The sequence below is a fragment of the Scyliorhinus canicula genome, chromosome 18, assembly GCF_902713615.1.
Source record: "Scyliorhinus canicula chromosome 18, sScyCan1.1, whole genome shotgun sequence".
Lineage (NCBI taxonomy): Eukaryota > Metazoa > Chordata > Chondrichthyes > Carcharhiniformes > Scyliorhinidae > Scyliorhinus > Scyliorhinus canicula.
Genome location: NC_052163.1, coordinates 74,398,133 through 74,424,993, shown reverse-complemented (window position 1 = coordinate 74,424,993; position 26,861 = coordinate 74,398,133). Strand labels below are relative to the sequence as shown.

General features: G+C 46.4%; 1 protein-coding gene across 2 annotated transcripts in view; it reads right to left on the bottom strand.

Moving 5' to 3' along the window:
• Window positions 1–5,669: 5,669 nt before the first annotated feature.
• Window positions 5,670–26,861, bottom strand: part of LOC119953033 (tropomyosin alpha-1 chain) — a 131,032-nt gene continuing 109,840 nt past the window's right edge. For both annotated transcript variants that reach the window (XM_038776809.1, XM_038776812.1), the window contains one exon: window positions 5,670–7,842. In XM_038776809.1, coding sequence (XP_038632737.1) covers window positions 7,760–7,842 — 83 coding nt within the window. In that variant the 3' untranslated portion in view covers window positions 5,670–7,759. The remainder of the gene's footprint in view (window positions 7,843–26,861) is intronic.

Sequence of the window (26,861 nt, the reverse complement as noted above, 5' to 3'; positions counted from 1 at the left end):
CCTCCTTTTTCACATTTTCTCCCAAATTTACATCCACCAACAATAAACATAATCAGTAACAAATATGTCAATCCCCATATCAATAATAATGATCCCATCCTCCCACCAAACCCCAAACATTAGCCCGCATGTTCACACAAACAAATGACAAAAAGGAATTTAGGGATCACCCATAGTCACCGTTAATACACACAGCCCCCCTCCCCCCAACCGCCCCAACTAATGTTTTTTTTTGTTTTTTTTTGTTTATTGTTTTGTTTTTTTTTATAAATTTAGAGTACCCAATTATTTTTTCCAATTAAGGGGCAATTTAGCGTGGTCAATTCACCTAACCCGCACATCTTTGGGTTGTGGGGGCGAAACCCACGCAGACACGGGGAGAATGTGCAAACTCCACACGAACAGTGACCCAGGGCCGGGATTCGAACCCAGGTCCTCAGCGCCGTAGGCATCAATGCTAACCACTGTGCCACCGTGCTGCCCACCGCCCCAACTAATGTTCGATGTTATCCAATTCTTGAAAGTGCATAATGAATACTGCCCATGAATTGTAGAATCCCTCCATCCCTCCCCTCAGTTCAAAGAGTCAAGAATTCCACCCAGGTCCCCTCGCCATACAAGGGCACAGGGTGGAGAGGTTGATCTCCAACCCATCAGGATCCGCCTTCGGGCGATCAACGAGGTGAAGGCTACAACATCTGCCTCCGCACCCGTTTCCAACCCTGGCTGGTCCAACACCTCGAATATGGACCCGGGTCCAGTTTCACGTGCTCCACTTTAGAAATTACCCTCAAAACCTCCTTCCAGTAATCCTCTAGCTTTGGACAGGACCAAAACATACGAACGTGATTAGCGCCCCTCCCCCCCCCCCCCCCCCCCCCCCCCCCCGCAACGTTCACACACATCTTCCACTCCTTCAAAGAATTGGCTCATCCTCGCCTTCGTGAGGTATGCTCTGTATACCGCCTTCAGCTGTATCAGCCCCAACCTCGCGCACGAGGTGGGGGCATTCACTCTCCGGAGCACCTCACACCAGAACCCCTCCTCTATATCCTCTCCCAACTCTTCCTCCCACTTTGCTTTGATCCCTTCCAGTGGTGCCTTCTCTTCTTCCAAAATAACTCCGTAAACCGCTGACACTACCCCCTTCTCCAGTCCCCCTGTTGTCAGCCCCTCCTCCAGCAATGTAGAGGCCGGCTCCACCGGGAAGCTCTGTATCTCCTTTCTGGCAAAATCTCGAACCTGCATGTATCTGAACATGCATCTAAACATGCATTTAAGCCTCACGGTAGCATGGTGGTTAGCATCAATGCTTCACAGCTCCAGGGTCCCAGGTTCGATTCCCGGCTGGGTCACTGTCTGTGTGGAGTCTGCACGTCCTCCCTGTGTGTGCGTGGGTTTCCTCCGGGTGCTCCGGTTTCCTCCCACAGTCCAAAGATGTGCGGGTTAGGTGGATTGGCCATTCTAAATTGCCCGTAGTGTAAGGTTAATGGGGGGATTGTTGGGATACGGGTTACGTGGGTTTAAGTAGGGTGATCATTGCTCGGCACAACATCGAGGGCCGAAGGGCCTGTTCTGTTCTATGTATCTAAAGGGCCTGTTCTGTGTTGTATTTCTCTATCTATCTCTAAACATTCCCCCCTGCTCCAGCCCATACTTCGCTTCCAGCTCCTTCAATCATACAAACCGACCCCTAAGAAACAAATCTTTTCCTGTCTTAATCTCCTTCTCCTCCCATTTCCGAATTTTCCATCCCACTTCCCTGGCTCAAATCTGTTCCCCCGCATCGGCATTTCCCTTGACCCTGCCCCCAACCTGAAGTGTTGGTGAAACTGCCTCCAAATTCTAAATGAAGCTATTATTACCGGACTTCCTGAGTATTTCCCTGGGGCCATCGGGAGTGGCGCTGTTGCTAGTGCTTTCAGTCCCGACCCCCTGCACAAACTCTCCTCCATTTTGACCCACTGGGAATCAACCCCTCTGACCCAGCCCCCCACCTTCTCCATATTCGCCGCCCAGTAGTAATACATCAGGTTCGGGAGGCCCAAACCCCCTGCCTGCCTTCCCCTCTGTAGCAGCACCTTCCTAACTCTGGCCACCTCCCCCCCCCCCCCGCCATATGAAGGAAGTAATCCTTCCCTCAATCTCTCTGAAAAAAGCCTTTGGCAGGAAAATCGGCAGGCATTGAAAAATAAACAGAAATCCTGGCAACACGTTCATTTTAACCACCTGTACCCGACCCACCAGTGACAGAGGGAGACCATCCCACCTTGCCAGATCAGCTCTCACTCTCCCCATCAAACTAGAAATGCTGTACATGCGGACCCCCCCCACCCCCCCACTCTCGGGCAATCTGCAGCCCGATGTACCTGAAGTGAGTCCCTGCCCTAGGGAATGGCAGCACCCCCACCCCTGCCCCCACCCCCCGGTCAAGACACCACAAAATACTCGTCTCGATTTAGCTTGTATCCCGAGAAAGACCCAAAGACTCGAAGCAGCTCCAATATTCCCCCTATCGACACACTCGGTTCCGACACATATAACAGCTAGTCATCGGCATATAAGGACACCCTATGCTCTATTCCCCACCTCCCCCCCCCGCACTATTCCTTTTCATACCCGCGAACTTCTTAATGCGATGGCCAATGGCTCAAGCGCGAGTGCAAACCAGCAGGGGGGACACAGGACATCCCTGCCTAGTCCCACCGTGGAGAGAAAAGTATCTCGAGCTGATGTTGTTTGTACGGACACTCACCCTCGGCTCCTTTATATAGTAGCTTTACCCAGTTCACAAATCTTGACCCAATCCCAAATCGCTCCAGAACTGCCATCAGTTACCCCCATTCTACCCGGTCAAACGCCTTCTCAGCGTCCAATGCCACAACCACCTCTGTTTCCTTCCCCTCTGCCGGTGCCATAACGATGTTCAAAACCCTCCTAACGTTTGAAAAGAGCTGCCTTCCTTTCATGAACCCCGTCTGATCTTCACTGATCACCTTCGGGAGGCACGCCTCCAGCCTACCCACCAGTACCTTCGCCAATTCTTTTGCATCCACATTCAGAAGTGATATGGGCCTATACGACCCACATTCCATCGGATCCTTATCTTTTTTTAGCAACAGGGAAATTGGTGCCTGCCCCAAAGTTTGTGGCAACACTCCTTCCCTATCACCTCTTCAAAGATTGGGTGAATTAGTTTTTTTAAGAGTGTTGGTGCAGACCCGATGGGCCAGGTGGCCTCCTTCTGCACTGCAAGGATTCTATGATTCTACGATCTTCCAGCTGTTCACGCTGGTGGGATCTTCTGGACCCGCTAATGGCGCACTCGCACTGTGGGTTTCCCAGCAGCATGGGGTGGATTCGATGGGAAATCACATTGACAGCAGCGGGATGAGAAGATCCCGTCGCCAGCCAATGGTGGGCCCACCATTGGGCCACCTCCTGTTGCCGAGAAACAAGCCGCAGGAAGGTCAGAGAATCTCACAAATAGAAAATGTATGGAACATTGAATACACTGGATGTATGTCAGCCAGAGAAGAGGTATCCAGGCTTGTTCTGCTTTCCAGCTCATGGTCCACAGCAATGTAGGTTACCGCACTGCACATCCATATCCAAGCACAGTAACATTTTCCTTCTCGGGCACTCTATCAACTGGATTCTGGGTTGGGTGTGATTCTTTGGGATTGGGGAAGTCAGACTCACCAGTAATGGTCATCGACTGGCCTACCCTCACTCCTGTTTCAGCCCGGGCAGCACCATCTCCCCATGGTACTGCCACCCGATTCATGGGGTTGTTCTGGATCTTTCTCAATCAATGTAAATTGGAAGTCAGTTCACATCTCAGTTAGTCAGTATACTTGATTAACTGGCACATCCCATTCCTGGAGCATTCTGGATAACAGGGACTTTCCTGTACTTCCTAAATATGATGAGGCTTTCTGCCTCTACCAACCACAGAGTTCCAGATCCCCACTACCCTCTGTGTGAAAAAGATTTTATGAATGTCACCACACTATGAAGTCCTGGGGAACAAAGTCCTGCAAATAGATCTCTGAAGGCAGAAGGGCAGGTATAGGGTGGTGAAAAAGGCATACGGGTCACTTGCCTTTATCAATCGTGGCATGGAATACAAAAGCAGGGAAGTCATGTTGGAGTTGTATAGAACATTGGTGAGGCCATAGCTGAAGTACTGTGTGCAATTCTGGTCGCCACATTATAGGAAGGATGTGATTGTACTGGAGTGAGTTCAGAGGTGATTCACCAGGATGTTGCCTAGTTATGAAGAGAGGTTGGATAAGCTTGGATTGTTTTCACTGGAGCAGAGAAGGCTGAGGGGCGACCAGATGGAGGTGTACAAGATTATGAGGGGCATGGACAGGGTGGATAAGTAACAGCTGTTCCCCTTAGTTGAAGGGTCGGTTACAACGGGACACAAGTTCAAGGTGAGGGGTGGGAGGTTTGGGGGATTTGAGCAAAACCTTTTTTACACAGAGGGTGGTGAAGGTCTGGAATGCACTGCCTGGGAGGGTGGTGGAGGCGGGTTACCTCACATCCTTTAAAAAGCACCTGAATGAGCACTTGGCACATCTTAACATTCAAGGCTATGGGCCAAGTACTGGCAAATGGGATTAGGATTGGCAGATTAGGTGCCTTTCATGTGGCCGTGCAGACTCGATGGGCTGATGGGCCCTTTCTACACTCTATTTTTATGTGATCCTGTGAATTCATTCAATGCCGCCCTATGATTTAATCTCCTTAATTGGAATTAATCACTCAATGTAAATCAGTGTTCAGGCAACTGAGATCACCTTCACCTTCAGGGAATATACATATATAACATTAGGATTATAAATTTTAAAATTTATTCATTCACAGCATGTGGATGTCGCTTGCTAGACCAGCATTTATTGCCCAAACCTAGTCACCCTTGAGGTGTTGGAGAGCTGTCTTATGGAACTGTTGCAGGCCATGAGGTGTAGGTACACCCACAGTGCTGTTAGGGCAGGAGCTCCAGCATTTTGACTAAGCGATGGTGAATGGAAGTCAGGATTTGGTTCAACTTGGGACTGGGACCTGAAGGTGATGTTCCCATACATCCGCTGCCCTAGTCTTTCGAGAAGATTGAGAGCGAGGAGGTGCTGTCTAAGAAGGCTTGATGACTTCCTGCTGTGCACCTTGTAGATGGTACACACTGCTGCTACCATGCTGGTGCAGAAAATGAATGTTTATCGTGATGAATGGGGTGCCAATTCAAAAGGCTGCTTTGTCCTGCGTGCCATTGAGCTGAGTGTTGTTGGAGCTGCACTCACCCAGCTATGTGGAGAGTATTCCCTCACACTCCTGATGTGCGCCTTGTAGATAGTGGACAGGCTCTGGGAAGGTGGGAGAAGAGTTACTCGATGCAGAATTCCCAGTCTCTGACCCGCTCTTGTAGGAGTGGTGTTTAAATGGCTGGTTAAGGTACAGATCAGCAATGATCTGATTGAATAGTGGAGCACATTGGAGATGTTGAAAGGCCTCCTGCTCTTTCCAGTTAAACCCGCTGTGTCACCTCAGTGCTGGGGTTCTGCATGGTTAGTGTTCAGGATATGTATCACCCAGGAATAACCGAGACAGACCAAGGCCAGCAGACCAAGAAATATTCAGACAAAAAGCTTGCAGCTCTGGCGTTTCTTCAGCAGTGAGTCATTTTATTTGCTCATTGGTCAACATCACCAGTGCAAAGGCAGATCAAGTCATAATTCCCCATGGCAACGGTATTGGATGTGCAAAGAAATCAAAAACATACATTCCCTTTTAATCCAGTTCCTGTGCTATTTTTGATGCTAAGTGTTTTTTTTTTGTGTTGAATGTCCAACATTAGAGCATGCGATGTGTATAAAACATTACAAATCAGGGGAGCTCGTGGGGGGTGGTGAGCGGGGACTTCTAGACCAGTAGAGAGGGGAAAATAGTTTATGACTTGTTTTGGCTACAGTTGATCACAAAGACCACAATTGATTGGAGCAGCAAAAAAAAAAAAAAAAAAAAAATTCAAACCGATGGTCCAATTAAATGGAATGGAACCAGAATCGAACCATGGTACATTAAACAAGGTGATACAATGGTCACTATGGTGACTGCGATTGGCACTCGGCCAATAGGACATTCAACATAGCTGCAGGCAATGGTGCAGTAACTCAAACACAGACTGGTCCATCCATTTAAACGTAAAATTCACGATGTAAACATGCGGGCTGATGTTTGGGGGTTGGTGGGAGGATGGGATCGTTGTGATTGTTATGGGGATTGACAGATTTTTTGCTGATTATTGTTTATTGTTGGTGGGTGTAAATTCGGGAGAAAAAGGAGAATAAAAATATTTTTTTAAAAACGTAAAATTCACCAAAACACATTTAGAGTAAATCTACTTGTGCAGTACAACTCCACAGATTCAATTTGAGACTCACTGAGCAAGAGTTTGGAGTTCCTGTGCATGGTCCGACTGGAACTCGCACTCCAGGCTTTCCTTTTGTAAAAGAAACTTGCCCATGGAAATATCATATTAACCTGCTGCACATTTGAAAGTGGTTTCCTTAAGAGGCACAGCTGTCGAACTGGGTATGCAGAACAGTTCTCCACCTCATTAATTCAGCAGCCCACACATGTGGAAGCTTGCGTCTTTATGCAGCTTAGGAGTTTAAAAACGTATTTGGAAATGGGGAGGAAGAATTAATTCATTGTAACCTAGCTCAGACCATGATAACAGCACAAATTATTTTTGCTGACAAATCACAAGTTTAAGAAAAGCGTCTGTTTTTCTGGCCTTAAGGCATTGTAAACGGATGTCGAACAAGTTAGTTGAAAGAGAGGAGCCCCAATCCAAATCAACTTCCAGCTTCTTCTTTTGTAATGGGATACCCTTCCACCCAATAAGTACAAGGGCCCAGTGTGCGACAGTAACATACAGAATATAAACAGTCAAAAGAGGCATCACCCAACCTGCAAACATGATGGATTTCAAATGATAAAGCGTCACAATTTCCCAGGAACAGTTCTGCGTACTCCATGTGATGGTCACATTTGGTGGGGGCAGGAAGGAAACATTTAAGTGAAAACAAAGGCCGTAAAAGTTAAGGCATCGCTTCAATCTGCTTATTGACGTCTCAAAGGAACCTGGATTTTCCCAGGAAGGAAGGAAACCTGATCCCCAAAGGCTGGGGAGTGAACATGGAAGAGATCTTCGTGCCTCAGCCCGCAGAACACCCAGTGTTCTCGTTACAAAGGAACTGAAAAGTTTGAAGATCTGGCGATGGGAATGGTTGGGAAACCCATCCGGGATCTACTAAATGACATCACCCACTGAATGAGGAACAAAACAAGCGATTACAAAAGGTTAATAGCATAATAAAAACATACATGGAGGGCAGTAATTAAGGCCATTACCAAGACCACATTTCACAAGGTGCAGGCTCCACCTCGAGAATTTCAAAAATAAAACAACGATGAAGCTGCTCTTGTCTCAGAGTTTACATACAGGGAATTGTGCTTATTCTACTGGAGAGAGACGGTGTGAATGCGTGAGGGAGGCAAAGGAAAGAGCCCACTATCACAATAACAATACTACAAATACAAAATAAAAACTTTGGTCGGCATTTAATAATTGGGCTGAATTGAGTTGATAGTTGCTCGTCGAGGGAGAGAATGGCATTGGAATGTTCAATCGCGAGCTGTCAGCTGGCAATGGTCACTGGGAGTTACGTTCCTTGAGGCTTTCTTTTTATAAGTTGTGGAGTTCTTGTAGAGTTTGATCAAGGACCTGGTGCATACCCATGTTCTCTTCTTTTGCACGTGTAACTTGCTCTACAAAAGAGGAAAAAAAAACATGTCAGCAATACTGAGAAAGACATGGAATGTGTGAATCAATTCCCTACAGTGACAACAAAAACCCAACAGGACCAGTCAGCTCGGGCAATCTCTGTATGCCCATCGTCTCACGTGCACTTTAAGACCTTCTCATCATCCTTGGTGATCTTTAATTGGGGGTGCGGAAGAGCAGCATCTAGCTCAAAGTTTCTCTGACGTTAATCAAAAAGGTTGAATTTTTATTCAGATTGAAGCCATTATTATTTGGCAGCCTTGAATGAATCTGGATTTACAAAAGGACTGCTTCGTTCAAGTCCTGGCCTCACTGGACCATAGCAATTCATATAATGGATGGTAGACATGGCAATAAATTAAAACCAGTTTTAAATCTTCAGTGTTATTGTTTAATTGGTATTGATGTTGGTGTCCAAGAGCATTTGCACAAGGGTTTCAGGGATTACCTGTACTCCATTGTTCCAGTGGTGCAGATGGCCATTATGCTGAATATTTGTTTGCCTCACGGACAAGCCTCCATTCAGACTATCGCACCATTATCCTCCCATCAATCCTATGGTCCACACTTTGAGAATTCAATTTACAAAGAGAACCAAAGACATAACAGATAATATATGGAGATTGGGATTCTAATGCCTGGGAGGTTGCCCACAGTGCAGCCTGGTACTCGCGCTTGGTTCTGCATTATTCAACATGTAAACCTCAGTTAGATTCCCAGTGCTTTGCATGTTTTACACTTTGGGCAGAGACAGCTTCAATCGATGTTAAATCATCCTACCCCCACAGTGAATTTCAGAACCTGGACCATCCCAGGTGAAGTGTTTGTGACGGAAGTAAATGGACCATCAAGCTACTGATCTGTTTGGTGTCAGTTTTGAGCTGGATGAAGGATTCAATACTGCAGCCTTGTGGAGAGCGGATCTCATTACACCCACAATGATCCTGGGAAGCAGCACACAGAAATAGAGAGCTAAAAGGTTTTCGTGACTGTCTTTTACACAAAAGTAGCTGACCATAGTACTGCGATGTAGGTCTGACCATCCTTTCAATAAGCTGGACTGTTCCGACTGCACAGGTACCTCCAGTGCAGGCTCCGAGGTTGAAAGGTAGGTATTTTCAATTGGGGGTAAATGAAAGAAAAGTTTGCTTCTGGAGCTTTCGGGGCAGGGAAAGCTCTGTTGGCTGGAGGAAGAGGCTGTATCCAGCAGGAAATAGTTTGGGGGTATGAGTGAAGTTATGTTCATTGCCAATCATAAACATGCAGTCTTCAGCAGGAGAAAAAAAGCTGATGCAGAATCCATACTCGCTTTTCCAAGGAACACTTGGAGTAATGGGTCAACATTCCTTTAGATCTGTCGCGCCAGCACAAAGGCCCCTTACACTGGCAATGCCATACAGAACATTGGTCCATAGGGAAGTTAGAATTGACAAAAACGGTCAGGAGTGAAGAATTCTGTCCGATTACATATTCCAGAGTCTGCCATTCCAGCTCCCTGATTATTATTTTTTTTTAATAAACATTTTATTGAGGTATTTTTGGTCTAGTAACAACAACATAATAAACAATGTACATGAAACCATAAACATAGTGCAAAAGCTATTTACCTCTTGTCCAGGTCCCACCCTTATTGATCCCCTACTCTAATCTAAACTACTCCCCCACCCCCGGTCTGCTGACAATTAATTTCCCGCAAAGAAGTCGACGAACGGCTGCCACCTCCAGGTGAACCGTTACAGTGCCCCTCTCAAGGCGAACTTGATTTTCTCCAGGCAGAGAAAGCTAGCCATGTCCGATAGCCAGGTCTCCGACTTCGGGGGGCTTTGAGTCCCTCCAAGCAAATAGTATCCGTCTCCGGGCTACCAGGGAAGCAAAGGCCAGAACGTCTGTCTCTTTCTCCTCCTGAATTCCCGAGTCTTCCGACACCCTGAAAATTGCCACCCCTGGACTCAGTGCCATCCTTGTTTTTAACACTGTGGACATGGCATCCACAAACCCCTGCCAAAATCCCCTAAGCTTCGGACATGTCCAGAACATGTGGACATGGTTCGCTAGTCCTCCCACACATTTTGCACACCTGTCTTCCACCCAAAAATCTGCTCATCCGGGCCCCTGTCATGTGAGCCCCGTAAACAACCTTAAATTGTATCAGGCTGAGCCTGGCACATGTTGCGGATGCGTTGACTCTATTCAATGCGTCTGCCCATAGTCCATCCTCTATCTCTCTTCCCAGCGCCTCCTCCAACTTGCGCTTCAGCTCCTCGGTCTGCGTCTCCTCTGACCCTATAAGTTCATTGTAAATGTCCGAGACGCTCCCTTCTCCTACCCACCCTCTGGAAACTACCCTGTCCTGAATCCCCCTTAGCGGTAGGAGCGGGAAGGTTGACATCTGTTTACGAAGAAAGTCCCGCACCTGCAGATACCTGAATTAGTTTCCCCTCGCCAACCCAAACTTTTCCTCCAACGCCCTCATACTTGGAAAGCTCCCCTCTATGAACATATCCCCCATCCTCTCAATCCCCGCTCTCCACCATAACCGGAACCCCCCATCCATACTCCCCAGGGCAAACCGGTGATTATCACAGATTGGGGCCCAAACCAATGCTCCCTCTGCCCCCACATGCCGCCTCCACTGGCCCCAAACTCTCAGGGCCGCCACCACCACTGGACTGGTGGAGTACCGTGCTGGCGGGAAGAGGCGCAGTTACCAACGCCCCCAAACTGGTGCCCTTACATGAAGCCACCTCCATACACACCCATGCAGACCCCTCCCCCACTACCCACTTCCTGATTATGGCTATATTTGCCGCCCAGTAATAGTTGGAAAAATCTGGCAGCGCCAGCCCGCCCTCTCCGCTCAAGCATTACCTTCCTTACTCACAGGGTCTTGCCCGCCCCGAGGAAGCCCGTGATCACTCTGTTGACCCACTTAAAAAAGGACCGCGGAATAAAGATGGGGAAACACTGAAATACAAATAGGAATCTCGGGAGGACCGTCATCTTCACCGTTTGCACCCTCCCAGCCAGTGACAAAGGAAGCGCGTCCCATCTCCGAAAATTGTCCTTCATTTGGTCAACCAGCTGGGCCAGATTCAATTTATGCAGCTGGTCCCATTCCCGCGCCACTTGGATGCAGAGGTACCTAAAGCTTCCCTCTACTAACCTAAACGGCAGCTCTCCCAGTCGTGTCTCTTGTCCCCTCGCCTGGACCACAAACATCTCATCTTTCCCATATTAAGCTTATACCCCGAAAACCGGCCAAATTCCCTTAGAGATTTCTTCCATCCCCTCTATTGGGTCCAAAACATACAGAAGCAGGTCATCTGCATAGTGAAACCCTGTGCTCGAACCCCCCCTGTCTCGTCCCCCGGTGCAGTCTAAAATAGTCTGATGTTGTCCTATTCGTCCGTACCCTTGCCACAGGTGCCTGATACAGCAACCTGACCCAGTCTATAAAGCCCCGCCTAAATCCGAACCGTCCCAGTATCTCCCACAGATAGCCCCATTCTATCCGATCAAAAGCCTTTTCTGCATTCATTGCGATCGCTACCTCCACCTCCCTACCTTCTGCGCGCGTCATGATCACATTTAACAGCCTTCTCACATTGGGCATCAACTGCCTACCCTTAACAAACCCCTCTGTTCCTCCCCAACGAAGTCCGGAATACAATCCTGGAAGTCAAGATTTTGGCCAGCAACTTGGCATCCACATTTAACAGAGAGATCAGCCTCTAGGACCCACACAACTCTGGGTTCTTGTCCCACTTAAGAATCAGCGAAATTATTGCCCGTGACATAATTGGGGGCAACACCCCTCTTTCCCTTGCCTCATTGAACATCCTCATCAACACTGGCCCCAATGTCCCAGATAACTTTTTATAAAACTCCACTGGGTACCCATCCGGACCCGGGGCCTTACCCGGCTACATGGCCTTCAGACCCTCCATTATCTCTTCCACCCCGATCGGGGCCCCCAGCCCTGCTACCAGCTCTCCGTCCATCTTTGAGAAATTCAGCCCCTCCAAGAAGTGCCTCATCCCAGCTCCCTGATTATTAACAGAGATTGAATAAGTCAGCTGGAAAATCTCTCATTATCCCTTCTCCCCCACCCAGTATGTTAATTAACTCATTAAATATTTGCCATGACTTCCAACTTTCTATTGTCAAGCACCTCGATGCAGAATTTAAACATCATTATGGATACAGTAGTGATCATGTTAGTTCAGACCCTGCCAGGCTTTGAGAAAAAAAAAATGGAAATAAAAAGCTGGCATCCATAATTGGCCATAAAGCTATTAATGTCCATTAGGAAAGGACATAAATCTTGCACCAATATGGCTGAGTTAGACAGTGTCCCAGTCAGTCCGTCATTTTTATCAAAAGCACATGGTGCAGTTCAAGAAACTGAAGCAGTAACACCATCTCAGGGTGACCCAAGAAACAAGGTTGAAAAATCCAATATTATAGACTATAGGAAGAGGATATTGTGTTGTGATTGCAGATAAGTACGTAGTTTCCAGGTGTTTGGCTGTGATATGTTCGATCTAACTCCATCAAGGAAAGACTTGGCTGGGTTTGTTTTCCCTGGAGCAGAGGAGACTGAGGAGGGATCTGATTGAGGTGTACAAAATTATGAGAGGCATGGATAGGGTAGATCGCAAGAATCTTTCCCCCATGGCAGAGGTGTCAAAGATCAGAGGGCATAGGTTTAATGTGAGGAGTAAGTGGTTTAGAGGGGACCTGAGACCTTGTTTTTTCCACCCAGAATGGGGTGGAAATACGGAACGTGCTGCCTGAGAGGGTGGTAGAGGCAGATACTCTCCCAACATTTACGAAGCATCGGGATGAGCACTTAAATGACCAAGGCATAGGCTATGGACCAAGTGCTGGTAAATGGGAGTAGCATAGATTGGTATTTAATGGTCAACATAGACATGGTGGGCTGAAGGGCCTGTTTCTGTGCTGTATGGCTCAATGACTCTGATGGATAATGATGCTAAGGAAAAGACCCAATATCAACACTTACATATCCCCGAGACAGGTACAGCAATGATTATTTAAATGAGTAAACTTCTCCGGGCATCAGACCCCAATCTTGTAGCACCCCCACATTAAAACTTTTTCCAAGCCCAAGCATCAAAAGGCGGAGGCCTGAGTGAGAATGCCAATGTAGTGTCGATTGGACCCAATAATGAACAAACCCAAATTAATTTTACATACACTCAAACCAACCAACACATGGGAAAGGCGCATCACCTTCCTTCCAAAATGATGTGGATTAAAGCCCAGCTCACAAGAGGTGGTGGGTTACTCTAACTCACTGCTGAACAGTCTCCCAGACTTTGTGCATTAAGTAGCACAACAGGGTTACAACTGCAGCACAGAGTAATCGGATTTTAGGCTGCAATTGCCAAGAAAACAGCAAGACTAATGTTGTGCACCAGGTGTGCCAGAGAGTTTGCCAGGAGCCCCAATCTAGTGAGTGTTTCTATTCCACAAGGTCAAAACATGGCTTTAAAAAGTTCCGACTGCATCACCTTCTCAGTTTAATTACAGGGGATTTGAAGAGAAAACTCAAAAGCAAAATGGTATTACATCAATAAACGTCAACCGTAGGACATATTAATGGGCAAGGAGCAACTGGTGAAAGTTTATTTCTTGACTCGGCAGATTTTAAAATCCAACCTGAAGATTGCGTGCACAAACAACAAGACAACCTAGAGCATCACTTTAAAAAAATGTCTGGCCCCGAATCCACAAATTCACACTCCAACTATTATCTACAACCTGGCCGTATGATATTGAATCTATACTCCCAAACCTGTTAGGAGTTGACACAATTTCCCTTTCATGAAGCCATGCAGACACTGCTGGATTAGATTTTCCAAATGTTTGCTATTATTTCCTTAGCAATTGATTTTTCCAACAATAGATGTTAAGCTAACCGGCCTATAGTTACCCGCTCTTTGCCTCCTTCCCTTACATTGAAAATGTATCAGTCACAGCCATTAAGAGGGAATTAGTTGAACACAGAGCAGGGAAATGGAATGAGATATCTCTAGTTGAACAGCTAGTGCCAGACTGAAATTACTATTGACACCTAGCAAGCCACTCAGTTCAAGGGCAATTAGGGATGGGCACATATCCTGGCCTGCTAGCGACATACACAACGTTTGCAAGAATAGAAGCAAGTATTGTGAAGGTGTTTATTAGAATAGCGAGGCACCATTATGTTGGAGGAGCAGCAGATGAGAATAGTAGTTTTGGAAAGACAGACAACTTACCGAACAACCAAATCTAAAAGGGGAGGCTTATCCAGTAAGGGCTGACAGAGATCTCTCCGAGTACTGTTCAGTTGTTTGACCAGGAAGAGAAGGAGGGAGGTTTAAAAAGACAGAAGTACGTAGAGTTGAAGAGCAGGAAGAGGTCTAGATGGTATCAGAGCAGCAGTCTAGAAAGCGGAGTGTATTATGACTATTGATCATCTGATCTGAAAACCCCTTTTCGAATATCTTCATACAAAGTTCATCTAGTAGCAAAAAAGAAGGAATGTGAAAACAGACTTCAGACATAACTCAGATCTCAGCTTTAACAAACAAAGTCTAGGAAAGTATTAAAATCATGGCAGATCGATCCTGGCAGGCTCAGTAAACCTGGATCTTGATCAGCACCCACGTTAGTTCTAAAATACGCAAAATACTGCGGCTGCTAGAGTCCGAAACAAGAACAGAGGATGCCTGAAAAACTCAGCAGGTCTGGCAGCATCTATCAGGAGAGTAACACAGTTGACATTTTGAGTCCATAGACTCTTTGTCATAACTGAAGGGAGGGAGAATGTGGAGAAATTGCAACAAAAATGGCAAATTTTGTTCAGTTAACACTATTTGAATGAAATTTCAATAGATACAGGAACCCAATAGATGTCACAATCTCTTCAATGCCATCTTTCCTCTCTAATCAGAAGGCTGTGATGGTCAATTCTGACTCAACTTCAGCACATAATTTAGGCACTGCCGTTCAGTACAGGCGGAGCATTGGCACAGGGTGTCAACCTTTGGATGCAATGTTACATTGAGGCTCTCTCTGCCCTCTTGGGTGGGTGCAAAAGATCCCTCGTCACTATTGCAAACAAGAACAGGATGCTCTGGCCAAAATGTATCCAGCAACAGATATCACTAAAACAGATCTAGCTGGTATCACATAACTTGTTGACATCTTGCTGAGCACAAGTTGGCTACTGTGATTCCTACACTGCAATAGTAACCACGTTTCAAAAGGATTTAATTGGTTATAAAGAAACATGCATTTGAAAGACAATTTACAAAGTTTTTCATTTGCTTCCATCACTAACAGTGCGCTGCTGGTCTCGACTGGGTTCAGGTTCTCTGACAATCCAATGAAAACATCAGTTGACAGGTCATAGCCGGGGATTCATTACACATTCTTTCACATAACTCATTCCTTCATATCACAGAGTACCATCAGTGCCATTACGAATACAAAATGGATATCCATAGAATCCCTACGGTGTAGATGGAGGCCATTTGGCCCATCGAGTCTGCACCTACCCTCTGAAAGAACACTCTACCTAGGCCCAATCCCCTGCCCCACCCTGTCGTTCCACCTAACCTGCACAATTCTGGACTGTGGGAGGAAACCAAAGCACCTGGAGGAAACCCACGGAGAACGCGCAAACTCCACACAGTCACCCAAAGCCGGAATTGAACCCAGGTCCCTGGTGCTCTGAGGCAGCAGTGATAACCTGTGTTGCCATGTGATTTGGCAACCAATTAAAAAAAAAATAGAAATTTAGAGCACCCAATTATTCTTTTTCCCAATTAAGGGGCAATATAGCATGGCCAATCCACCTAACCTGCACATAGAACATACAGTGCAAAAGGAGGCCATTCGGCCCATCGAGTCTGCACCGGCCCACTTAAGCCCCCACCTCCACCCTATCCCCGTAACCCAATAACCCCTCTTAACCTTTTTGGTCACGAAGGGCAATTTATCATGGCCAATCCACCTAACCTGCACGTCTTTGGACTGTGGGAGGAAACCGGAGCACTCAGAGGAAACCCACGCAGACACGGAGGAGAACGTGCAGATTCTGCACAGACAGTGACCCAGCGGGGAATCGAACCTGGGACCCTGGCGCTGTGAAGCCACAGTGCTAATCACTTGTGCTACTGTGCTGCCTTACTTTGGGTTGTGGGGGTGAAACCAACGAAGACATGAGGAGAATGTGCAAACTCCACAGAAACAGTGACCCAGGGCCGGTGTTTGAACCCTGGTCCTCAGTGCCGTAGTCCCAGTGCTAACCACTGCGCCATGTGCCACCCTATTTGGCAACCAATCTGCTGACAGCTCAGAATGAAACAATACTACAAGACGCAGTTCATTTGTGGTTTTTCTTCACCAGACTGACTCACCCAACAGTTTCATTCTCTGATTCTATTAAACTCCAGCCCAGTCTCCTACTCCCTTGTCCACTTGGGTAAAAGTTTCTAATTAACATATTAAGATCCCCCAGTCTCTGCTATAGCTCACTCGTTAAGCAGATGTCCCTATTTTAACTATTTCCCGTGTCCTGCATGCTGCTCCAAGAATAAGTAGGTTCAATTGTCTGGAGACATCACCAATGCCTCGAATGAGCAATGCAGAAGGCAAATACAAATTTAGTTTCCATTTGGTGTGGGCTCCAGCTTAATATCCCTAGAATGGTCCAAATCTGTAATACGGAGACTTTTCCTTTCAACCCCAATTAACATGAAAGACTTCATCCACTAATAGCTTTCTGCCGGAACTGGAATAAGCCTCATCCAAACTATTGCATTTTCAGAGCATTAGTCAGCAACAGATGGACAATTGTGAAATCTTTGCCAGACTGAAAAGAGGCAGCATCTTATGTAAAGGGCCAACTGAAACTAGCTTATTCCGGTTTGACTATATTTATATATATTACACAAATGACACAAAAGAGGTGCTTTTACATTCTTTCCTCAATGATATTCAAACTTTATATAACTTGTATACATTTCTTGTTTTACATTTATTTCTTGGCCAGTCCCTCGGGGTCGAGGATGACTTGTTTCCACTCTGTGGAGGTGGGTTCTGCATTGGCTGAATGAACATGGATCCGCAGATTCGACCACAGGTTAGGCAGCTGGTATTTAACAAGGTGGGTGGGAAGCTCTGCTCTTTCTTTCCACTGTTTACGCTGGACCTCCGCGTGCTCCACCCTGTGAAGCATGAGGTGATTGCCATTTTTGCGGATGCTTCTTCTCCAGTTTGTACATTTTTAAGGCAAGCGATTCCCACGTGTCGATGGGGATGTTGCATTTATTTAGGGAAGCTTACAGTGCCATTGTAGCATTTCCTCTGCCCACCTAGTGATCGCTTGCCATTGTGGAGCTCGGAATAGAGCACTTGTTTTGGGAGTCTTGTGTCAGGTATGAGGGCAATGTCACCTGGCCATCATAGCTGGTCGAGCATGACCAGTGCCTCGATATTGGCCTGGGAGAGCACGTACATATTGGTATGCCTACCCTGCCAGTGAATTTGCAAGATTTTATGGCGGTAACGTTGGTGATATCCCTCGAGGGATTTAAGGTGTCTGCTGCACATTGTCCATGTTTCTGATATATACCAGGAGGGCAGGGACCATGGACTTGGTGCTGGATTTGAGGTCTTGGTCTTTGAAAACTCTGTTCCTCAGGGGTCCAAAGACTGCCCTGGCACCTATGCTGTATTTCATTGTTGATGTCTGCTCATGCCGAGAGGAGGCTGCCGAGGTATGGGAAATGACCCACACTGTCCAGAGTTCACTGTGGATCATAAATTGTTTGGGGGGGGGGGGGGGGGGGAAACGGATGACAGCGACGACAACAGTTTTGTGTAGCAGGAGCGGGCTGGTGGAGGATCTTTGCTTTCCGGACGTTTCAACTGAAGACCATTCTCTCATATGCCTCAGTGTGCGCCCACACAGGCATCGTCTGTGCACTGCAGCTCAATGACAGAGTTTTCAGTGGTTTCCCGCATGTCCGGTAGGTTAGCTCCAGTCTCCGCTCCAGAATGACCGAGTGGAGTGTTGTTGCAAGGAAGATGGAGAAGAGCATCTGATTGACTGCTGGTGAGGATCATGCCTTACAGTCATAACGGAGCAGGCGGAGAATGGAGAGCAATTTCTACAGGTAGCCGAATTTGAGGAGGATGTTCCACAATCCCTCACGGTTAATGAGGCTCCCTGCACTTTTCCTGGACTTGTCATGCTCTGAAGATCATGTCCACTGTGTCTTTTGATGGGCGGAAGCCTCATTGAGTGTCAGAGAGGAGCTCTTCAGACACTGGGAGGAGGCGGTTGAGGAAGATTCTCGTGATGACCTTTCCCGTGCCAGAGATTAGGGAAATCACGGTCATTTCCAGAGTCGGACTGGTCTCCTTTCATGAAGATGGTCACAATTAAGGTGCCTCTGAGATTACCCGGCATGCTCTCTTCCTTCCCCACATGGGTCAAGAGAGTGTCTCTCCTCTGCATTTTAATGCTTCTGAGGGGATCCATCTGTGTAGAGGCCTAGTTGTTTTTCAGCTGTTGGGTGGCTTTTATGGCCTCACTGTAAGCGGAGGGTGCACTGAGATGGTGGCGGGTAGCGTGTTGCAGGAGATGATGTTGAGAGTACTTGCGTCAAAAGCGGTATCTTGGTTGAGGAGGTCCTCGACTCTCTCTCTCTCTCTCTCGCTCTCTCTCTCTGACCGGGCTTGGTGGAGCTGCCAGTTCAGGAACGCCTTGCGTTTGCAGACAAGGAGATCCTGGGTCTCCTGATGGTTCTCATTGAACCAGTCTTCGCGTTTCCTGGTCGACAGCCCGAGTGTCTCCTCACAGGTGCTGACTATGGTGGCTATTATGGCAGACCTGGTGCTGTGGGCATTCTGCGCTCTATCTCGTTGGTTGTTGCCAAGTTAGCTGTGAGGCATTGACCAAGTAGCTCTTTCTTCTCGGGGTCTTCAAGTCCAGCAACACTGAATCTCCTGCAGCAGAGTTTATTTCTCTTTTGCCAGTTTGGGGCCAGGGTGATATAGATGGTAGAATGGATTAATTGGTGGTCAGTCCAACAATCGCACGGGCGATGTGGACATCTCTGTGGTCCCTTGCTCGGATGATGATCTAGTCTAGTAGATGCCACTGCTTGGAAAAGTTGCCATGAGGTCTTCTGCTTGTCCCTCTGGTGGAAGAGGACCTTTGTGATGACCAGGTCATGTTCTAAACATGTTGTCAAGAGGACTCCTCCGTATTGGTACTCCACTCATATGCTTCCCTCGCACATCTCCTCTAAAGTTTGCCCCTCAGACCGTAAACCCATGTCCCCTTGTAATTAACTCTTCCACCTTGGGAAATCCACTCTGACTATCCACTCTGTCCATGCCACTCATAATTTTGTACACTTTTCATCAGGCCGCCCCTCAACCTCCTCATTCCAGTGAGAACAAACCAAGTTTATCAAACCTCTCCTCATAGCTAATGCCCTCCATACCGGGAACATCCTGGTAAATCTCTTCTATATTCTTTCCAAAGCTTCCACATCCTTCTGGTAGTGGGGTGACCAGAATTGAACACTATAGTCCAAGTGTGGCCTAACTAAGGTTCTATACAGCTGCAACATGACTTGCCAATTTTTATACTCAATGCCTTGGCTGATGAAGGCAAACATGTCGTATGCCTTCTTGTCTACTGTCATGTGAGAGTACCTTTAAGAAATGGGTGTTTATAAATTGGCGTGTATATAAATATCTGTAGTGAGAGCACCTTTAAGAAATGGGTGTTTACTACTGCAGTGATGTCAGAGAGTGGGCGGAGCTGGGCTGTCTGTCAGCTATTTACTTTTCTTTTTGAGCAGGCTGCAGGGTGTGTTTTAGTTTTGTTTTCAGTGTTGGAGCTGAAGCCACAGGTTAACAAGCAGGTGCACCGCTGTTCTCTCTGCCATCAAAAGACTATCTCTTGATCATTTGGTGAATTCAGAATTAAAATGTTTTCAGTCGTGACTTTAACCTGATGTGCTTCTGGTAAAAAGTGTTTTACGCCGTATGGATGTTAAAAGGAAAGCTTAAAGGATTACTTAGTGCTGTAGTCTTTGGGGGTTGTATTTGAATTAATGGTTGCTAAGATGTTCACTGTATGTTTTAAAAAGGTTAACTTGAATTCGTAGAATAAACACTGTTTTGCTTTAAGAAATACTGTTCCATTTGTGCTGTACCACACCTGTAGAGTGGGCCATGTGCCCCCCATACCACAATCTATTAAAAGTTGTGGTTCAGGTGAACTCCATGATACACTTTGGGGTTCTCTAAACCCTGGCCCATAACACTACCTTCTCCATTTGTGTTGCCACTTTCAGGGACCTGTGAACCTGTACACCCAGATCACTCTGCCTGTCGATACACTTAAGGGTTCTGCCATTTACATTATATTTCCCACCTGTATTAGACCTTCCAAAACGCATTACCTCACATTTGTCCGGATCTGCCATCTCTCAGACAAGTCTCCAATCAATCTATATCCTGCTGCATCTTAAGTTCTCATCATTACCCTCAATTTCACCAACCTTTATGTCCACAAACCAGACCAGTTACATTTTTCTCCAAATCATTTATATACACTACAAACAGCATACCCCAAGCACTGATCTCTGTGGAACACCACTAGTCATAGCCCTCCGTTCAGAAAAACACCCTTTCATTGCTATTCTCTGCCTTCTATGATCTAGCCACTTCTGTATCCATCTTGCCAGCTCACCTCTTTTTCTGTCCCAGTCTGCCACGATGGACCTTGTCAAAGGCCTTACTGAAGTCCAAGTAGACAACATCCACTGCCCTACCTTCACCAATCATCTTAGTCATTCTCGAAAAACTTAAATCGATCAAGTTAGTGAGACATGACCTCCCCTTCACAAAACCATGCTGCTTCTTGCTAATACGTCATTTGCTTCCAAATGGGAGTAAATCCTGTTTCGAAGAATCCTCTCCTAGAAGTTCCCTACCACTGATGGAAGGCTCACCAGCCTGTAATTTCCTAGATTATCCTTTCTACCCTTCATAGACAAAGAAAAAAAATGTAGCTATTCTCCAGACCTCTGGGGCCTCACCTGCAGCCAGTAAGGATACAAAGATTTCTGTCAAGGCCCCAGCAATTTCCTCCCTTGCTTCCCTTAGCATTCTGGGGTAGATCCCATAGGCCCTGGGGACTGTTTTTCAAGACATCCAACACCTCCTCCTTTTTGTGACCCAGACTATCTACACATCCTTCCCCAGTCTCACCATCCCCCAACTCTTTCTCTTTGGTGAATACCAATGCAAAGTACTCATTCAGTACCATTTCCTCTGGTTCAATGCATTGATTTCTTCCCCTGTCCTTGAGTGGGCAACCCTTTACCTGGCTACCCTCTTGATCTTTATATACGTGTAACAAGTCTTGGAATTTTCCTTAAGCCTGTTTGCCAATGACTTTTCGTGACCCCTTTTAGCCCTCCTGACTCCTTGCTTAAATTCCTTCCTCATTTCAGTACTAAATGGCTTATCTTCACACTGTGGCCCCTGATTTCTGCCAATCTATATCTAATATTTGTTTAACATGAGCACGTTTAACAATTTGTATTGAGCGCTCGGTTGCTCCACTTGAAGCAGGAAGATGGTGAGACTGTAACTGCCATTCATTCTCATAAATGTAGCAGACTCTTCCCAAACAAACCATTGGGCACAATTTCCTCTGGGAACTCAAACAACAAACAAACATTTTATATCTAGAGTTTTACTCATTATTGCCTGATTCATAAACCCCTCAACCCACTTTGAATGGCTATCTACCAGTGGTTATCCTTCAAATTCTGCAAAATCAACGTGCAGCTTCTGCAACACACTAACTGGCCATTTCCATGGTTGCAAAAGGTACCGATTGCAGCTTCTTGATGACTGCTCGACATACAGTACACTGTTTTCAGTGTCTTCTGTCCTTATCTAATCCAGGCCACCAAAGATAGTTGCTTATCAGCCTCTTTGTCAAGCTCATGCTTTTAAGTGTTGATCATGAGACTACGACATGCAACTACGATCTGTACCCTTCAGAATGACAATGCTGGCTTCCCACATTAACAACCTTTACCAAAAGACAGCTCATTCCTATGCAGAAAATGTAGCCCGATTTTTAAATCCAGCATCTGTATTGGCCATCCATTTGTGACATAGCCATCTAGTCGTAGCAATGTAGTTCTACCAAATGTTATCTGCTATGACTGGCAATTCATCCACTTGTGCAAAGAAAAATAATCTTCCCTATTGGGTTCTACCTCGGAGGGGGTAGTAATCTAAACTTCACATCAGCATTACAATGATATCCTGATCTTCTATATTTAATGTTGTACTGACAAACAGCCAAAAATCAAAACCCATCTCTGCATTCGGGATTGGGTACTGGAGACTTTGGGTTCAAAATAGCAGTCAGTAACTTAAGATCAGTTTTGATTATGAAACTAAGATTATGAAACTTCTTACAACAAAAATCTCACATTCGGAGCGTAATTTCACCCACGGAAACGGAGGGTGCATGCAGCAAATACAATCGGTCTCTCCTCACCATTATCCAGAACGAGAGATCACACCACCAACTCTGTATGGAGAGGCATCATTTGGACAAGCACTGGACCATCAACGAACTGACTTTTACACAATTGGAATGCCTGGTCCCACTCTCTTGTCCAGCTCCACAGAACACGCTTCCTCTAGACTTTGTTCAATGGATACAATAAAGTTGCCAACTTTGGTATTAATTTACTACACTAATTCCCAAAACAACCAAAGATCAGAGCTCAGAGATATTGAGGAATTTCTTATTGCTTGAACCTTACTCTTGGTGGGATGTACCCTGTGACCCAAATACTCTACAGTTTTGAAATATTTCACATTTGTGCTCCTTCGCCTGACCTCCACAATCTTCCAAACATTGGAGCCCCTTATTCAGCCGGTTATCATGGGTTGGTCTGTTTGGAGCTGCACGTCACCCAAATAGCACAATACTCCCCAAATTCCCTGCAAAATCTAGTTCATCATCCTGTGGAAAATTCTTGGGGCTGAAGTAACACCAAATGGCAGCCTTATTTTCTGACTATGGTGCCATGACTGTTCTACTAATGTTCTCAGTATTTTCTGTTTTGGCTCGACTTTCTCCCTTGGATTATAGAGTACTGGCTGAGGCCTACAGTAAATGTTCCTTTAAACCCGAATGTTGGCCTTGTATCAGTTTTCTGGTTTCACCAAACACCGAGGTGTACTTGGCAATCATGTCTTCTTGCGTTGTGAATTTTGCTTCAAAGCGAATTAGCTACGTAATTGCAATTGAACCGATTTTAAATGCTGTTATTCAGCTCCTTCCCAATAGTAATATACCTGCTAATTTTGCCAAAATGTTGAGATCTGTTCAAAGTTAAATCTTACAAAAGCCTAACTGCAATCGGAGTTAGACAATGAGTCCAAGGTCTATTTGATTATTTATACACGCATGGGCCTATTTTCTAACATGACTGGTTTCTCACACTTACCTCAATGATGGGTTATTCTGCACATTTGAAATGAAAATGAAATGAAAATCGCTTATTGTCACAAGTAGGCTTCAATGAAGTTACTGTGAAAAGCCCCTAGTCGCCACATTCCGGCGCCTGTTCGGGGAGGCTGGTACGGGAATTGAACCGTGCTGCTGGCCTGCCTTGGTCTGCTTTCAAAGCCAGCGATTTAGCCCTGTGCTAAACCAATGCACGTCATAGAAATTGTAGAATACCCATAGTGCAAAAAGGAGGCCATTCGGCCCATTGAGTTTACACCGACCCTCTGAAAGTGAAACCTACCCAGGTCCCCACCCTATCCCCTGCAACTTTGTAACCCCACCTAACCAGCAGATCCGTGGACACTAAGGGCCAATTTAGAATGTCCAACCCACCTAACCTGCACATCTTTGGACTGTGGGAAGAAACTGGAGCATCCAGAGGAAACCCACGCAGACACGGGAAGAAAGTGTAAACTTCACGCAGACAGTCACCCAAGGTTGGAATCGAACCCAGCTTCCTGCTGCTGAGGTAGCGGTGCTAAGCACTGTGCCACAATGCATGTGACTAGAACCAACACACTTGCGATTTTGGAGATCTGTTCTCCTCCATAACGGTGTGCGATTACTCCAGCTGACGACTAGACCTTTGATGGTTTAATGATTCACTGGTTGGAATCATATCTGGCACAAAGGAAGATGGATGTAGTTGTCAATCATCTCAGTTCCAGTACATCATTGCAGAAGTTCCTCAGGGGAGTGTCCTAGGCCCAACCATCTACAGCTGTTTCATCAATGACCTGCCTTCCATCATAAGGTCAGAACTGGGGATGTTCGCTGATGACTGCATAATGTTCAGCATGAGTCGCAACTCAGATACCGTAGTAGTCCATGCCCATATGCAGCAGTATTCAGGCTTGGGCTGACAAGTGGCAAGTAACATTTGTGCCACACAAGTGTCAGGTAATGACCATCTCCACCAAGAGAGAATCCAAACATGACAATCAATGGCATTACTTTTGCTAAATCACCCACTAATAATGTCCTGGGAGCTTACAATTGACCAGAAACTGAACTGGACCAGTCATTTAAATACAGTGGCTACAAGGGCAGGTCAGAGGCTGGAGGTTTGGGAAGAGCAATTCACATCCTGACTTCAAAAAGCCTGTCCACCACCTACAAAGCACAAGTCAGGAGTGTGATGGAATACCCCCACTTGCTTGGATGAGTGCAGTTCCCAACAACAAAAAGAAGCTCGACACCATCCAGGACAAAGCAGCCCACTTGATTGGCACCCCTTCCACAAGCATCCACTCCCTACACCATCAACATACAGTATCAGCCGTGTGTATCATTTACAAGATTCACTGCAGCAACTAACCAAGGTTCCTTTGACAGCACCGTTCAAACCCATGATCTCTACAACCTAGAAGGACAAGGGCAGCAGGTACATGGGAACACCATGTACCTGCTCTAAGTCACATACCATCCCGACTTGGAAATCTATCATCGTTCCTTCACTGTTGCTGGGTCAAAACCTTGACCCAAACGGCAATGTGAGTGTACTTACACTATACGGACTGCAGCGTTCAAGAAGACAGCTCACCACCACCTTCTCAAGGACAATAAATGCTGACCTAGCCAGCGACGCCCACATCTGCAAAATAATTTTTTTTGAAACACTGACTGGTATCCACATGTTGACCATCATGCAATGCTACTTGGACTACGATGCCCTGCGGACTTTCACTGGATCTCCTCATGCTTCGGAGTGCATGAGTCTCAACCGACCCCTTATCGATTTATTGCTATTGGACAACCATAGGCATTGATTGTCGTTTCCTCCAGCATGTAGGGGCAGCAGGGTAGCATGGTGGTGGGGCAGCAGGGTAGCATGGTGGTTAGCATAAATGCTTCACAGCTCCAGGGTCCCAGGTTCGATTCCCGGCTGGGTCACTGTCTGTGTGGAGTCTGCACGTCCTCCCCCTGTGTGCGTGGGTTTCCTCCGGGTGCTCCGGTTTCCTCCCACAGTCCAAAGATGTGCGGGTTAGGTGCATTGGCCATGCTAAATTGCCCGTAGTGTCCTAATAAAAAAAAAAAGTAAGGTTAAGGGGGGGTTGTTGGGTTACGGGTATAGGGTGGATACGTGGGTTTGAGTAGGGTGATCATGGCTCAGCACAACATTGAGGGCCGAAGGGCCTGTTCTGTGCTGTACTGTTCTATGTTCTATGTGTTTTCTTGGTTTAGTTTATTCCGATATTCTTGGCAAGGTGATCCTTTGTGCAGATCCAGCACTCTGTCTTCTCAAATCGACAATTCTATTCCCAAAGTTGGTGTAACCAGACTCTGTATTACTACATGTGGGCAGCACGGTAGCACAGTGGTTAGCACCATTGTTTCACAGCACCAGGGTCCCAGGTTCGATTCCCGGCTTGGGTCACTGTCTGTGCGGAGTCTGCACGTTCTCCCAGTGTCTGCGTGGGTTTCCTCCGGGTGCTCCGGTTTCCTCCCACAAGTCCCGAAAGACGTGCTGTTAGGTCATTTGGACATTCTGAATTCTCCCTCCGTGTACCCGAACAGGTGCCGGAATGTAGCGACTAGGGGCCTTTCACAATAACTTCATTGCAGTGTTAATGTAAGCCTACTTGTGACAATAAAGATTATTCATTATTGCTGCAATAACTACAATCGTTGAGACGATGGCTTACTCAACTGCAGCTTATTTACTTCAGCAGACGACTGACGGTTGTTAACTTATCGAGGCACAATCAGCTATGTCCATGGACAATGTTGTTTGGCAAGCTATGTTGAACTTTGGCAATGTCAGCAGCTTATTGCAAATGCTTTCATTTTTAAAACCGCACACCGGAAGGTTCCACCGCGGGTGACGCACTGTTTCCACTATTGCAGATCGGGGGGGGTGGGGGGGGATGCCTCATACACTCGCCCATCAAAAATCAAGCAACCTCAGTCTTCACATTGCAATGGACTCGAGGACCCAGTGTTTGTGTGTAGTTGGGGGGAGTGTTCGGGCAGGTGATTAGTGCTCTACATTTCCATTGGAGTTTTGTGGGGGGAAAGTGATGCAATATTTCCCTCCTAACTGGGAGCCTTTGGCTAATGTCTGAGGAGCCCCTTCGTCTGGCAATGGCACATCCAGGGTGACTAGGTCACAGAGGAGTCCAAAATGAGACATTTGAAATGACTGAGCAGAGGAACAAGTTAGTAAATTCTTCCCAGACCTCCCACTAGTTTCCAGCTGCTAGTACGATAATCCATCAGGCTCAATGCTGCAAACCATATACATTTCTCCATTTGATTACATCACAGTCAACCTCAACTCCATTCATCTCCCTATCGAAAGTTCCAATTTCTATTCCATTTCTCTTTATTCTTTCATGTAGGTGTTTCCAGCAAGCC